Source organism: Salmo salar, chromosome 05 (assembly GCF_965601325.2).
Source record: "Salmo salar chromosome 05, fSalSal1, whole genome shotgun sequence".
NCBI lineage: Eukaryota > Metazoa > Chordata > Actinopteri > Salmoniformes > Salmonidae > Salmo > Salmo salar.
The window spans coordinates 83,208,344-83,224,113 of record NC_138295.1 but is presented as its reverse complement, the minus strand read 5'-3'; the positions used below and the strand labels follow the sequence as shown (position 1 = coordinate 83,224,113).

Below are 15,770 nucleotides of genomic sequence, written 5' to 3'. Positions count from 1 at the left end.
CAATTACAACAATACTGAATGAACACTTATTTTAACTTAATATAATACATCAATAAAATAAATGTAGCCTCAAATAAATAATGAAACATGTTCAATTTGGTTTAAATAATGCAAAAATAAAGTGTTGGAGAAGAAAGTAAAAGTGCAATATGTGCCATGTAAGAAAGCTAACGTTTAAGTTCCTTGCTCAGAACATGAGAACATATGAAAGCTGGTGGTTCCTTTTAACATGAGTCTTCAATATTCCCAGGTAAGAAGTTTTAGGTTGTAGTTATTATAGGAATTATAGGACTATTTCTCTCTATACGATTTGTATTTCATATACCTTTGACTATTGGATGTTCTTATAGGCACTTTAGTATTGCCAGTGTAACAGTATAGCTTCCGTCCCTCTTCTCGCTCCTACCTGGGCTCGAACCAGGAACACATCGACAACAGCCACCCTCGAAGCAGCGTTACCCATGCAGAGCAAGGGGAACAACTACTCCAAGTCTCAGAGCGAGTGACGTTTGAAACGCTATTAGCGCGCACCCGCTAACTAGCTAGCCATTTCACATCGGTTACACCAGCCTAATCTTGGGAGTTGACAGGCTTGAAGTCATAAACAGTGCAATGAGCTGCTGGCAAAATGCACGAAAGTGCTGTTTGAATGAATGCTTACGAGCCTGCTGCTGCCTACCACCGCTCAGTCAGACTGCTCTATCAAATCATAGACTTAATTATAATATAATAACACACAGAAATACGAGGCTTTGGTCATTAATATGGTTGAATCCGGAAACTATCATCTTGAAAACACTGAAATACGGACCCGTTGCGTATTTCATCTAACTGGTGGCATCCCTAAGTCTAAATATTCCTGTTACATTGCACAACCTTCAATGTTATGTCATAATTACGTAAAATTCGGACAAATTAGTTGCAACAAGCCAGGCGGCCCAAACTGTTGCATATACCCTGACTCTGCGTGCAATGAACGCAAAATGACACAATTTCACCTGGTTAATATTGCCTGCTAACCTGGATTTCTTTTAGCTAAATATGCAGGTTTAAAACTATATACTTGTGTATTGATTTTAAGAAAGGCATTGATGTTTATGGTTGGAGCAACGTGTACCTAAGCGATTATATGCAACGCAGGACAGGCTAGATAACTACACATGGTTGATGATATTACTAGTTTAACTAGTGATTATGATTGATTGATTGTTTTTATAAGATAAGTTTAATGCTAGCTAGCAACTTACCTTGGCTTCTTACTGCATTCGCGTAACAGGCAGGCTCCTCGTGGAGTGCAATGTGAAGCAGGTGGTTAGAGCGTCGGACTAGTTAACCGTAAGGTTGCAAGATTGAATCCCCGGGCTGACAAGGTAAAAATCTGTCGTTCTGCCTGAACAAGGCAGTTAACCCACCGTTCCTAGGCGTCATTGAAAATAAGAATGTGTTCTTAACTGACTTGCCTAGTTAAATAAAGGTAAAAACATATTCTTTTTTTTAAACATTCGGCCAAATCGGCGTCCAAAAATACAGATTTCCGATTGTTATGAAAACTTGAAATCGGCTCGAATTAATCGCCCATTCCGATTAATCGGTCGACCTCTAACACACACACTCACAGATGCACCCTTTTAGACACACACACACAAAGACTTTATGCCTTGGCCACAAGGAGGTCACAGACATCATCATCAACACCTATCTTGGCAGTTGGCTGCTCCCATTACAAGAGGAGTTTTCATGGTATGACATCTGTAATCAAATACAACTGTACAGTCAAGCTTGAGGCCTTAGTCAGTGACTCCCTCAGGATTTACACATCAGGTGGGGTCTACATGCTTGCAGCCACAATTTCAGTTCTGCTGATCAGACATTATTCTGAGGGAAACATTTACATTTTAGTCATTTAGCAGACACTCTTATCCAGAGCAATTTACAGTAGTGAATGCATACATTTCATAATTTTTTTCCCCGTACTGGTCCCCCGTGGGAATCGAACCCACAACCCTGGCGTTGCAAACACCATGCTCTACCAACTGAGCCACACGGGAACGTTCTTCATAGCTTCACTTCTTCCATCCTCCAATGTTATTTAGAGAGCTTTCATTTTCTATCTGATATACTAATGTCATTTCTGTTCCCAGTTTTCTCTCTGCTGCAGCTGTTCGCCTTATCTAAAGCCTTATCTATTGTTAACCCATGGTCCTATTCTCAGGAACTAGTCTCCACCATGGACAAACACTGCTGGCTGCTGTGACTGAACAGCTCTGTGTACAGCCACCAACGTCTTCTCACTGTCAACTGCGTTTATTTTCAGCAAACTTAACATCTGTAAATATTTGTATGAACAAAGCAAGATTCAACAACTGAGACATAAACTGAACAAGTTCCACAGACATGTGACTAACAGAAATGTGTCCATGAACAAAGGGGGGGTCAAAATCAAAAGTAACAGTCAGTATCTGGTGTGGCCACCAGCTGCATTAAGTACTGCAGTGCATCTCCTCATGGACTGCACCAGATTTGCCAGTTCTTGCTGTGAGCTGTTACCACACTCTTCCACCAAGGCACCTGCAAGTTCCCGGTGTCACGTCCTGACCAGTAAGGGGTCATTTTGTTATAATAGTATGGTCAGGACGTGGCAGGGGTGTGTTTGATTTATGTGTCTTGGGGTTTTGGGTAATGTTCTATGTTGTCTATTTCTATGTTTGAATGTCTATTTAGTCTATTTCTATGTTCAGGTTTGGTTTGGCCTTCAGTTGGAAGCAGCTGTTCTTCGTTGCTTCTAATTGGAGGCCATATTTAAGTAGGGGGGTTTTGTCACTGTGTTGGTGGGTAGCTGTTTCTATGTATAGCTGTGTAGCATTACAGGACTGTTTTCGTCGTTGTTTGTTATTTTTTTTTTAAGTGTTCACGTTTATTAAAATAAAAGAAGAAGATGAGCACTACACCCGCTGCGCCTTGGTCCACTTTTTACGACGCACCTGACAGAACTACCCACCTAACCAGGACCAAGCAGCGGGGATTGGAGCACCAGGGAGAGGGATGGACTTGGATGATGAACGACGATTCTGGGAGGACAAACTAAGGGAGCTAGAGGAGACCAGGAGGCACCCCCAAAAACATTTTTTGGGGGGGCACACGGGGAGTTGGGCAGAGTCAGGATGCAGACCTGAGCCAACTCCCCGTGCTTATTACAGGGAGCGACGGATCAAGAAAGCACCGAGCTCTGCGGAAATGCGCACTGTATTGCCCAGAAGCAATCAAAGGCCGGTGCAATCAGTGAAAGCTCCTCAGTATGGCCAGGCTATGGTGAGCACTCAGCCAAGAAGGGTTATGCAGGCCGTATGGTCCAGACCTCCAGTGCATCTCCAGGGTCCAGTTTACCCTGTTCCTGCTCCTCGCACTAGCCCTGAGGTGCGTCTTACTAGGCTGGCGCCTCCAAAGCCAGTCCCACGCATCAGGCCTCTAGTGCGCCTGCCCAGTCTAGTACGTCCTGTTCCTGCTCCTCGCACTAGCCCTGTGGTGTGCGTCCCTAGTCTGGCGCCTCCAAAGCCAGCCCCACGCACCAGGCCTTTAGTGCGCCTGCACAGTCCAGTACGTCCTGTTCCTGCTCCTCGCACTAGCCCTGTGGTGCGTGTCACTAGTCTGGCACCTCCAAAGCCAGTCCCACGCATCAGGCCTTCAGTGCACAGTCCCCGTCTAGAGCTTCCGGCGACAGTGCCCCGTCTAGAGCTTCCGGCGACAGTGCCCCGTCTAGAGCTTCCGGCGACAGTGCCCCGTCTAGAGCTTCCGGCGACAGTGCCCCGTCTAGAGCTTCCGGCGACAGTGCCCCGTCTAGAGCTTCCGGCGACAGTGCCCCGTCTAGAGCTTCCGGCGACAGTGCCCCGTCTAGAGCTTCCGGCGACAGTGCCCCGTCTAGAGCTTCCGGCGACAGTGCCCCGTCTAGAGCTTCCGGCGACAGTGCCCCGTCTAGAGCTTCCGGCGACGGCCCGCCAGTCCGGCGCAGCCAGAGACGGCCCGCCAGTCCGGCGCAGCCAGAGACGGCCCGCCAGTCCGGCGCAGCCAGAGACGGCCCGCCAGTCCGGCGCAGCCAGAGACGGCCCGCCAGTCCGGCGCAGCCAGAGACGGCCCGCCAGTCCGGCGCAGCCAGAGTCGCTCCTCAGCCCGGAGCCTTCAGCGGATAGGTTAGGTTGGGGACTAGGGCCAGAACCAGAGCCACCTCCGTAGGGGGGAGTTTGGGGAAGGGGGGGTGTTTGCACAGGAACCGTCGGTGACGGTGGCCACCCTCCCTTCCCTCCCTTTAGTTTTTTTTTGTTGTTGTGGGTTATTGTTGGGGTCTTTTGGTTAAGGTGCATTTGGGGTCTGCACCTTTGGGGGGGGGGGGGGGGGATTACTGTCACGTCCTGACCAGTAAGGGGTCATTTTGTTATTATAGTATGGCAGGGGTGTGTTTGATTTATGTGTCTTGGGTTTTTGGGTAATGTTCTATATTGTCTATTTGTATGTTTGAATGTCTATTTAGTCTATTTCTATGTTCAGGTTTGGTTTGGCCTTCAATTGGAAGCAGCTGTTCTTCGTTGCTTCTAATTGGAGGCCATATTTAAGTAGGGGGTTTTTGTCACTGTGTTGGTGGGTAGCTGTTTCTATGTATAGCTGTGTAGCCTTACACGACTGTTTTCGTCGTTGTTTGTTATTTTTTTGTTAAGTGTTCACGTTTATTAAAATAAAAGAAGAAGATGAGCACTGCACCCGCTGTGCCTTGGTCCACTTTTTACGACGCACCTGACACCCGGACAATTCTGTGGGGAATGGCCCTAGCCCTCACCCTCCGATCCAACAGGTCCCAGACGTGCTCAATGGGATTGAGATCCGGGCTCTTCGCTGGCCATGGCAGAACACTAACAGTCCTGTCTTGCAGGAAATCACGCACAGAACGAGCAGTATGGCTGGTGGCATTGTCATGCTGGAGGGTCATGTCAGGATGAGCCTGCAGGAAGAGAACCGCATGAGGGAGGAGGATGTCTTCCCTGTAACGCACAGATTGCCTGCAATGACAACAAGCTCAGTCCGATGATGCTGTGACACACCGCCCCAGACCATGATGGACCCTCCACCTCCAAATCGATCCCGCTCCACAGTACAGGCCTCTGTGTAACGCTCATTCCTTCAACGATAAATGTGAATCCGACCATCACCCCTGGTGAGACAAAACCGCGACTCGTCAGTGAAGAGCACTTTTTGCCAGTCCTGTCTGGTCCAGCGACGATGGGTTTGTGCCCATAGGCGACGTTGTTGCCGGTGATGTCTGGTGAGGACCTGCCTAACAACAGGCCTACAAGCCCTCAGTCCAGCCTCTCTCAGCCTATTGCAGACAGTCTGAGCACTGATGGAGGGATTGTGTGTTCCTGGTATAAATTGAGCAGTTGTTGTTGCCATCCTGTACCTGTCCTGCAGGTGTGATGTTCGGATGTACCGATCCTGTGCAGGTGTTGTTACACGTGGTCTGCCACTGCAAGGACGATCAGCTGTTCGTCCTGTCTCTCTGTAGCGCTGTCTTAGGCGTCTCAGTACGGACACTGCAATTTATTGCCCTGGCCACATCTGCAGTCCTCATGCCTCCTTGCAGCATGCCTAAGGCACGTTCACGCAGATGAGCAGGGAACCTGGGCATCTTTCTTTTGGTGTTTTTCAGAGTCAGTAGAAAGGCCTCTTTAGTGTCCTAAGTTTTCATAACTGTGACCTTAATTGCCTACCGTCTGTAAGCTGTTAGTGTCTTAACGACCGTTCCACAGGTGCGTGTTCATTAATTGTTTATGGTTCATTGAACAAGCATGGGAAACAGTGTTTAAACCCTTTACAATGAAGATCTGTGAAGTTATTTGGAGTTTTACGAATTATCTTTGAAAGACAGGGTCCTGAAAAAGGGACGTTTATAACCACCATTTCTCTTCTAATACTGTGTGATGACTATTGATTTGAACTATTTTATCAAGAGACTATTTTATCAAGGGACTATTTTATCAAGGGACTATTTTATCAAGGGACTATTTTATCAAGGGACTATTTTATCAAGGGACTATTTTATCAAGGGACTATATTATCAAGAGACTATTTTATGTGACTACACTGTCCCCCCCTTACTGACTACCTTGCTCTTCTCCCCCACTGACTACCCTGCTCTCTTCCCACACTGACTACCTAGCTCTCCACCCCACTGACTACCCTGCTCTCCTCCCCAGCTGACTTCCCTGCTCTCCTTCCCCATTAGTTTCTCTACCAGCTCTCTGCTTACTGCTTATCACCCAGCTGGCTTTGTTATGTCTCTGTCTGTGTGTCTGACCACATCTCCCTGTGTCTCAGTGTCTCTGTTCCCTTGTCTCCCTCCGTCTATCCGTCTGTCTGGTCCCTCCGTCTTCCCTGTCTCTGTCTGTCTGTCTGTCTGTCTGTCTGTCTGTCTGTCTGTCTGTCTGTCTGTCTGTCTGTCTGTCTGTCTGTCTGTCTGTCTGTCTGTCTGTCTGTCTCTATCCTATGAACCCTGTCTGTCTGTCTGTCTCTATCCTATGAACCCTGTCTGTCTGTCTGTCTGTCTCTATCCTATGAACCCTGTCTGTCTGTCTGTCTGTCATCATCATGCTATACACATTGTGTGTGTCCTGTCTGCAATCCCCCCCGTCGGCCGTCCTTGCAGCAAAGCTTTAGTCTGGAATGTCTGTCGGCGCCTATACCTCAACGCTTTGGCTTTCAGCCCTCCCTGTGCTTTGGCTCTCAGCCCTCCCTGTGCTTTGGCTCTCAGCCCTCCCTGTGCTTTGGCTCTCAGCCCTCCCTGTGCTTTGGCTCTCAGCCCTCCCTGTGCTTTGGCATGCGCCCCCCTCCCCACCACCGCTAGTACTACCCCCAACAGTCCTGCTCCCCCCCCCCCCCCCACCATGCAGCCCTGAGGAGACCCTCCATGCCCCCTGCGGTGGTCAGGTCCTCTACCCCACCTCCACACTGACAGGCTGCAGCCACCCCAAAAGCAGCAGCTGACCCATGCAGTCCACAGATCCATACATGCCGGTGGGACAGGACAGGACAGAGGGCCACAGCATTAAATACATCAGAGCTGTAAAGGTTTTGACATACGCCACTCTAGTGGTGTCTCTCTGAAAGACACACAGCAGGGCTGGACACTGTCCAGTTCCAATCCAGGGATTTCAGTGTCAAGTTATGTAGAGAAATCACTGGCTGTTTCTCATAGAGCTCCTGTTAGGATGCAACAGTGATCCATTATAGTGCTATTTTACTTTGATAAGAGACACAAAATGGCTTCAAATCTAGTTAGGTGATTATTGTGGATTTGTTAAAAGCTGTCGGCTAAATACTTACACTGAATATGATGGCAAACACACTAGAGTAACATGAAATTACATTTAGAATTAAATAATGTTTTGGTCCATCGTAGATTTAGTGATTTTCTTTGTTGAATATTGTGACACTAAGCTGTTTGGAAAGCGGCATGTTGTCTTAACACATGCTAACACAATGTGCCTTGGCCTTGTGGGGGAAATGCTATTGAAATGTCCTCAGGTTGTCACTCACTTTCAGAGCCTGTGTAGGATGCTTGTGTAATCCTTGTCCCAAATGGCACCCTTTTCCCCTATGTAGTGTACTACTTTTGACCTGGGCCCATAGGGCTCTGGTGGAAGAAGGGCACTATGTTAGGGAACAGGGTTCCATTTGGGATGCAGTATACAGTACTGTACAGCAGGGTGACGTCAAACACATGGGGGTCTCCTCCCACCAGATCTCTGGATGATGCAATCCATTATTGTTCTACCATGAAAACATGCTGCTCTCATTGGTCCTTTTTCAACACGGTTGGTTGATGCTTCCATTGTCGTCATCTTAGCCATCCTAACGTTGTGTACAACCATGTAGAATCTCTTCCTGTTTTATGATGTTTCTATTGTACGTGTTCTAAATGAGTATCTGAACTCTGTATCTTGCACATCATTTAATTTAATTTCCACAGTGTTGTCACATGTTGTATCTTACAGCCTGTTCTGTTTCGTTCACTGTCTTTTGCTAATCGGGAGGTTTGGCCTCAAGAAGCTTACTGTGAAAAGGTCTGGAAGGTAGATGTCTCGCTATGATTAAATATAAGGAAAGTCTGAGTGCAATGCTCAGTGGAGGAGGAGATTGTTGCCTGCCTGCCTATCAACAAGTCACCCTGAATTGGAGATGATTATTCTACCCTCATCCCCCCCCCCCCCCCGCACCAAAAATAACCAGCAACTCTACTAAGTCAGGCACCAGAACTCTCATGTAACTTTTTTGTGGATGTTGAACTAACCGCCTGCTTGTTTCATAGCCTTTCTTTGTTTCTCTTTTGGACAGCTCTAACTCTGTCCACACACATTGCATCTGTTGTGTGTGTGTGTGTGTGTGTGTGTGCCTAGCTCTATCTAACCCAGACCTAGCTATGGATATGAAACAGCAGCAGCATGTATTTAACAGAACTCTCTGTCTCTCTCTCTATAGCCCAGCAGACCAGGGTACCCAAGCCCACGCTCCAGTGAGGGGTTCTACCCCAGCCCACAGCACCTGGGGCAGCCCACCCACTACCAGGTAGAGCAAGGAGAGCTGGTACACGGGGGGGCAGCCCACCCACTACCAGGTAGAGCAAGGAGAGCTGGTACACGGGGGGGCAGCCCACCCACTACCAGGTAGAGCAAGGAGAGCTGGTACACGGGGGGGCAGCCCACCCACTACCAGGTAGAGCAAGGAGAGCTGGTACACGGGGGGGCAGCCCACCCACTACCAGGTAGAGCAAGGAGAGCTGGTACACGGGGGGGCAGCCCACCCACTACCAGGTAGAGCAAGGAGAGCTGGTACACGGGGGGGCAGCCCACCCACTACCAGGTAGAGCAAGGAGAGCTGGTACACGGGGGGGCAGCCCACCCACTACCAGGTAGAGCAAGGAGAGCTGGTACACGGGGGGGCAGCCCACCCACTACCAGGTAGAGCAAGGAGAGCTGGTACACGGGGGGGCAGCCCACCCATTACCAGGTAGAGCAAGGAGAGCTGGTACATTGTGTTATAAAGTAGTTATAACAGCCCACCCACTACCAGGTAGAGCAAGGAGAGCTGGTACATTGTGTTATAAAGTAGTTATAACAGCCCACCCACTACCAGGTAGAGCAAGGAGAGCTGGTACATTGTGTTATAAAGTAGTTATAACAGCATAACCACTAGCAGGTAGAACAAGGAGAGCTGGTACATTGTGTTATAAAGTAGTTATAACAGCCCACCCACTACCAGGTAGAGCAAGGAGAGCTGGTACATTGTGTTATAAAGTAGTTATAACAGCCCACCCACTACCAGGTAGAGCAAGGAGAGCTGGTACATTGTGTTATAAAGTAGTTATAACAGCCCACCCACTACCAGGTAGAGCAAGGAGAGCTGGTACACGGGGGGGGGCAGGTAGCCTAGCAGTTAAGAGCGTTGGACCAGTAACCGAAATGTTACTGGTTTGAATCCCCGAGCCGACTAGGTGACAAATCTGTCGATGTGCCATTGAACGAGGCACTTAACCCTAACTGCTCCTGTAAGTCGCTCTGGATAAGAGTGTCTGCTAAATGACTCAAATGTAAATGTTAAATGTGTTATAACAGCATAACCACTAGCAGGTAGAGCAAGGAGAGATGGTACATTGTGTTATAAAGTAGTTATAACAGCATAACCACTAGCAGGTAGAGCAAGGAGAGATGGTACATTGTGTTATAAAGTAGTTATAACAGCATAACCACTAGCAGGTAGAACAAGGAGAGCTGGTACATTGTGTTATAAAGTAGTTATAAAAGCATAACCACTAGCAGGTAGAGCAAGGAGAGATGGTACATTGTGTTATAAAGTAGTTATAACATCATAACCACTAGCAGGTAGAACAAGGAGAGCTGGTACATTGTGTTATAAAGTAGTTATAACATCATAACCACTAGCAGGTAGAGCAAGGAGAGATGGTACATTGTGTTATAAAGTAGTTATAAAAGCATAATCACTAGCAGGTAGAGCAAGGAGAGATGGTACATTGTGTTATAAAGTAGTTATAAAAGCATAACCACTAGCAGGTAGAGCAAGGAGAGATGGTACATTGTGTTATAAAGTAGTTATAACATCATAACCACTAGCAGGTAGAACAAGGAGAGCTGGTACATTGTGTTATAAAGTAGTTATAACATCATAACCACTAGCAGGTAGAGCAAGGAGAGATGGTACATTGTGTTATAAAGTAGTTATAACATCATAACCACTACCAGGTAGAGCAAGGAGAGCTTGTACATTGTGTTATAAAATAGTTATAACATCATAACCACTAGCAGGTAGCCTAGCTACTACAACACACTGACAGAGAGACATGAGACTGTGTGTTTATACAGTAGTTATAACAGCATAACCACTAGCAGGTAGTCTAGCTACAACAACACACTGACAGAGAGACATGAGACAGTACCCTGTGTTTATACAGTAGTTATAACAGCATAACCACTAGCAGGTAGCCTAGCTACTACAACACACTGACAGAGAGACATGAGACAGTACCCTGTGTTTATACAGTAGTTATAACAGCATAACCACTAGCAGGTAGCCTAGCTACTACAACACACTGACAGAGAGACATGAGACAGTACCCTGTGTTTATACAGTAGTTATAACAGCATAACCACTAGCAGGTAGCCTAGCTACTACAACACACTGACAGAGAGACATGAGACAGTACCCTGTGTTTATACAGTAGTTATAACAGCATAACCACTAGCAGGTAGCCTAGCTACTACAACACACTGACAGAGAGACATGAGACTGTGTGTTTATACAGTAGTTATAACAGGCGTTTCCCTAGATGTCATGGGATTCTGTTTTGGTAGTTGGGATATTGGGGGTTCCTGATCTAAGTAGATACATTACTAATTCAAAGGCCCCTGTCTTTCCCAGATGGCAGGATACCCAGGCCCCCACGGCATGCCCTCCATGACCAGTGGGATGTACCCTCCCCAGGCCTCCCACGATCCCCATGACACCTGGAACCCCCACCGACAGCAGGACCTCCCCATGTGGTCCCCCAACATGGAGGTAAGGATCTGGGGATGGACCAGTGTTGTACACCTGGTGCTCCTAGTAACAAGATGGTAATGTAGTAGCAATTGAGGTTGGTGAGGGACAATGCACTGATTCTCTCTCTCTCAATCTCTCTTTTTCTCTCTTTCTTTCGATCTCTCTCTTTTGCTCTTTCTCTCTCTCTCTCTCTCTCTCTCTCTCTCTCTCTCTCTCTCTCTCTCTCTCTCTCTCTCTCTCTCTCTCTCTCTCTCTCTCTCTGTGTCTGTCTGTCTCAGGACAGGGGGTCTCTGGACATGCAGGTGATGGGTCAGGTTCTCCCCCCCCTCCTGATGGAGGAACAGCTGATGATGCAACAGCAGCAGATGGAGGAGGACCAGCGGTGGCTGGAGCAGGAGGAACGCTTCCTGGTAATAACACACACTATATATACATACACCCATACCACACACACGCACTATATATACATACACACATACCACACACACACATACCACATACACACACATATACAAGCACACACACACTATATATATACACACACATACCACACACACACAAACCACACATACCACACACATACCACACACACATAATCGTTGTACATACCTGCCTCCTGTAACCCCTCTGATAGTGATGCAGGAGATAACAGACTTGCCCCTTCATGTTCTGTTTTCAGGGTGTTTACTTACAACTGTAATGTCTGACACAAAGGTAGATCATCATTCCTTGGAAAGCCCTGTGTTAATTGTGCACAGATGTCGTACATTATGTTTTGCACTGGCTTCATACCCCTCAGTTATTTTAGTAGTACCGTATCATTATCTCTGAGATGTGTCCCAGAGCGCCTCAGTTCACTTCCTGGATCAGTTTTTACTTTCAACGGACAAAGACGTTTTAAGAGAAAGGGGGAAACAAAAACCATCGTCGTATGTTTTTCAGACCTTTGGCAAAGCTGTCAAGTTTTGTTTGTTCTCAAAGTTTTATAACTTTATAATGTATGTGTGGTTTTGCCACCAAGTACTACGTCATGTTTTGCAGAGGGGTCAAATATTTATTTCCCTCATTAAAATGCAAATCAATTTCTAACATTTTTGACATGCGTTTTTCAGGATTTTTTTGTTGTTATTCTGTCTCTCACTGTTCAAATAAACCTACCATTAAAATTATAGACTGATCATTTCTTTGTCAGTGGGCAAATGTACAAAATCAGCAGGGGATCAAATACTTTTTTCCGTGTGTGTGTGTGTGTGTGTGTGTGTGTGTGTGTGTGTGTGTGTGTGTGTGTGTGTGTGTGTGTGTGTGTGTGTGTGTGTGTGTGTGTGTGTGTGTGTGTGTGTGTGTGTGTGTGTGTGTGTGTGTGTGTGTGTGTGTGTGTGTGTGTGTGTGTGTGTGTGTGTGCGCACAGGTGTGGCTAAAGAAAATTTGTAGCTAATGATAGTTTTGTCCCTCCATGCTGTGTCAAGTATGGTAAACTTATTTTGACCCACAGTTGGTGAAAGCCAAATAATCTTTGCTGGAAAGCTGAGTAGGTTGTATGTAGTTTAGACCCGTAGACACATTTCATACAAGGGGAGGGACTACTAGAAGAAAGGAAGGAGAGGGAGAGAGATATGGAGGGAGAAAGAGACAGGGTGAGAGAGCGAGAGGTGGAGAGCTAGAGATAGCGAGGGATAGAGATAGCGAGGGATAGAGAGAGAGACAAAGAGGGAGGAAGAAAGAGGCAGGCGAACAGAGAAAGACGCTATCTGGCTGCATGTTCACTTTGTGTGAGACAGTCAGCGAGCCAGTCAGTCAGTCAGCGAGCCAGTCAGTCAGTGAGCCAAGCCGTGTAAACAGGAGTAAAAGTGGGGAACCTCTCTCATCCTGTTGATGGAATTCCTAGCAGCTCGCTCCATGCTCTCCTCCCAGGCACTGAAACACCCAGCAGAGAACAGCAGTCCAAAGGATGCAGGTTTTCAAGTCCTGCCTCGGAAAACTGGTACAGCATTAGGGAAGGAGGGAGGGAAGGAGAGAGGAATGCCAGTAGTTTGGCAGGCAGCTGGCGTGAGACTGAAGTTTTAATAAGTTAACGGGCAAAGCAGCAGCAGGAGTACATTTGCTGCGCTGCGGGATTCTAAGCTGTGTACAACTGTTCCTTCTGTGTTGAAGTGTTAGAAAGATAAATAATTGAATGTGTCTACTACTGTAATGTTAAAATATATTAGCATACTAGAAAAAATATTAACATACTAGAATTGATGCCCATCAAGAAATAACACCGACAAGTGCACTGGAAAACCATTTAAAATAACTTTCGGTGCAGCGCATTAGATAAAGTCCCTCAGAAGATGTGGTTTTAGCTGCAATCTAATGTCGACTTAGCTTGTGGAAAACGGTATAGAGCTAGGTAAGGGTGTTACGCATTCGCAGTTGTTGGGTCTCGAGCTTTCTGCAAGTTGGATGAGCAGCGCATTTACCTCAGCAACAGAAAGTCACTTCAACGCCTAGCTAGCTTACATTAGCTGAAACCCTATATTACAATACAACACACACACAAATAATAATGACGACTCCAAGGATCAAGTGGAGAATGTCTCATGTTACCATTGTGTCCTGTGTTTACGTAGCAGTGATTTGTATTTGTCATGATATTGTATATTAATTTAGATTTGATCTGACTGATTTGAATATCAGTGCATCAGATGTCATACCACTGTTATAGCAAAGTAATGTCCATTATCACTGTGATATAGAGAAATAAGGATTGTTTTCCACTTTGAAATCAGTCTGATCATTTGTTTGTTTGTTCGTTCGATCATTCATTTAACCTGCTGTGTCTCTCTCGGTCACAACCAGAAGCCGGATTCAAGGAATTCCAGAGGCAGCATTGACCGGGATGACTGCATCCTCCAGGGCCAAGTAAGTCTCCTCTTTCTACTTGGGTTTTCCTGGATGGAATAACAGTCAACGCTATCTCCTTTTCTCTTTACCTCTCTCACAAATATGCAAAATACCTTGGGCTTTCACTCAAAAGAAGTTAAAGAGATTTTGTCGGGGGGGGGGGGGGGGTCCCGTCAATGTCTCTCTGTTGTCTGTGCTTGTTGTACCACTCCTAGCCTGGGGTTGTGTATGAGTTATACAGTGAGTCAGTGAGTATTACAGTGAGTCAGTCGTACAGTTGGAGAGAACACTCCCAGACAGCCTGTGTAGTAACTCTAGAGGCTCAAGTCAATCAAACCAGTATTTCTGTATTTACGCTGTAGTGCAGTATATTAGCAGGCAGAAATGTTTTCCTTACTGAAAGGTTTTGTGGTAAAATAGCAACAGAATGATAGATGCTATAAGTTTTTAAAACACGACTTGGCTCAGAGAGCTTCAACATATAAATGCATAATAGATACAGTGCATTCGGAAAGTATTCAGACCCCTATTTTTCCACATTTTGTTACGTTACAACCTTATTCCAAAATATATTAAATAAATACAAATTCCCATCAATCTACACACAATACCACTGTCGTGTCTTTGGCTATGCCGGATTAAGTGATATGACATGCTAACCTATAAAATTCTTTCTCTGTAATTAATATTACCTGATTAAGCTAATCATGTAAATGTAATTAACTAGAAAGTCGGGGCACCACGGAAGAACGTTTATAGAGCCGTTATCTTCCGAATAAACTCTTAAAATACTTAGTAATATTTTACATCGATAGCAGTCAATATTAACCCTTATCTTATTTTCAGTCTCATAATGAAAGTTGTAAATTCTTGGCTATCTTCACGAACCCTGGCTAACAAGTTGAATCAGCAATACAAAATTGGGTTTAATTATTTATTTACTAAATACCTAAACTAATCACACAGAATTACAAATACACAGAATACAAATTATGATATACAGAAAACGTCCTGGTGGACGGAACCTGTATGATGGCTGGTTACACAAAGGAAAGGGGGTTGGGCTGGAATGAAAGAGCGGGAAGACTTAGGAACGAAGAAACAGCAGCTATGCTATCGTAAATACATTATCTTATGCATTCTAAATTACCGCCCATTTGGAAAAGGAAAATGCAATAAAGATTTACTCTGAGCTGCGCTTCGGTAGATTGGTCGTAGATGCTGGCCGGGTTGGCCAACAGATCTTCCTGTCCTCGGAAGAATGTCTCTGGTGGTAAATTGGATACGTGGTGGTATCTTTGTCTGTCTGTTAGACTGGATCCGTCGTCCGTCCTTTCCTAGCCCACGTCTACAGCGGCCGCTGCTAACTCAACGGCTAGGAAGTATCACTTCTGTAGTGAATAAGCTCAAAGTTCATACCATTCGCCACCAAAGCTCACGCCGAGGTTGGCTTAGTTCTGTACTTGACGTGTGTCCTTCTAACGTAGAGGCTGCACACCTCACGTACTGGAACCACGGTTATCTTTTCGTCAAAGGCTTATATAGTGGAGAGGGGGAAGGATGTGTTTCATCGTTTATAACCCCTGTCTCTTCACAGGGGTGGGCCACTGATCAAGCAGGGCACCTTCCTTATGAAAGCCCAATTCTCTCATTTGGAAGCTAAAATTACATTTAATCTCCTAACAAACAATTTCAATATCAAACATTTCAATTGCATAACAATTCCATGTTACTCTGATAACTAGAGGGTGTATACTTTCTCAGGTACAGTTTATGTCGTCCTGTCATCAGTC

General features: G+C 46.0%; 1 protein-coding gene across 10 annotated transcripts in view; it reads left to right on the top strand.

Annotated features, from left to right (window-relative positions):
• LOC106593695 (focal adhesion kinase 1) overlaps window positions 1-15,770 on the top strand; it is a 135,461-nt gene that overhangs the window by 102,233 nt on the left and 17,458 nt on the right. For all 10 annotated transcript variants that reach the window (XM_082975746.1, XM_082975747.1, XM_082975743.1 and 7 more), the window contains 4 exons: window positions 8,521-8,607; window positions 10,975-11,112; window positions 11,373-11,504; window positions 13,933-13,995. In XM_082975746.1, the coding sequence (XP_082831872.1) occupies window positions 8,521-8,607; window positions 10,975-11,112; window positions 11,373-11,504; window positions 13,933-13,995 (420 nt within the window). The remainder of the gene's footprint in view (window positions 1-8,520; window positions 8,608-10,974; window positions 11,113-11,372; window positions 11,505-13,932; window positions 13,996-15,770) is intronic.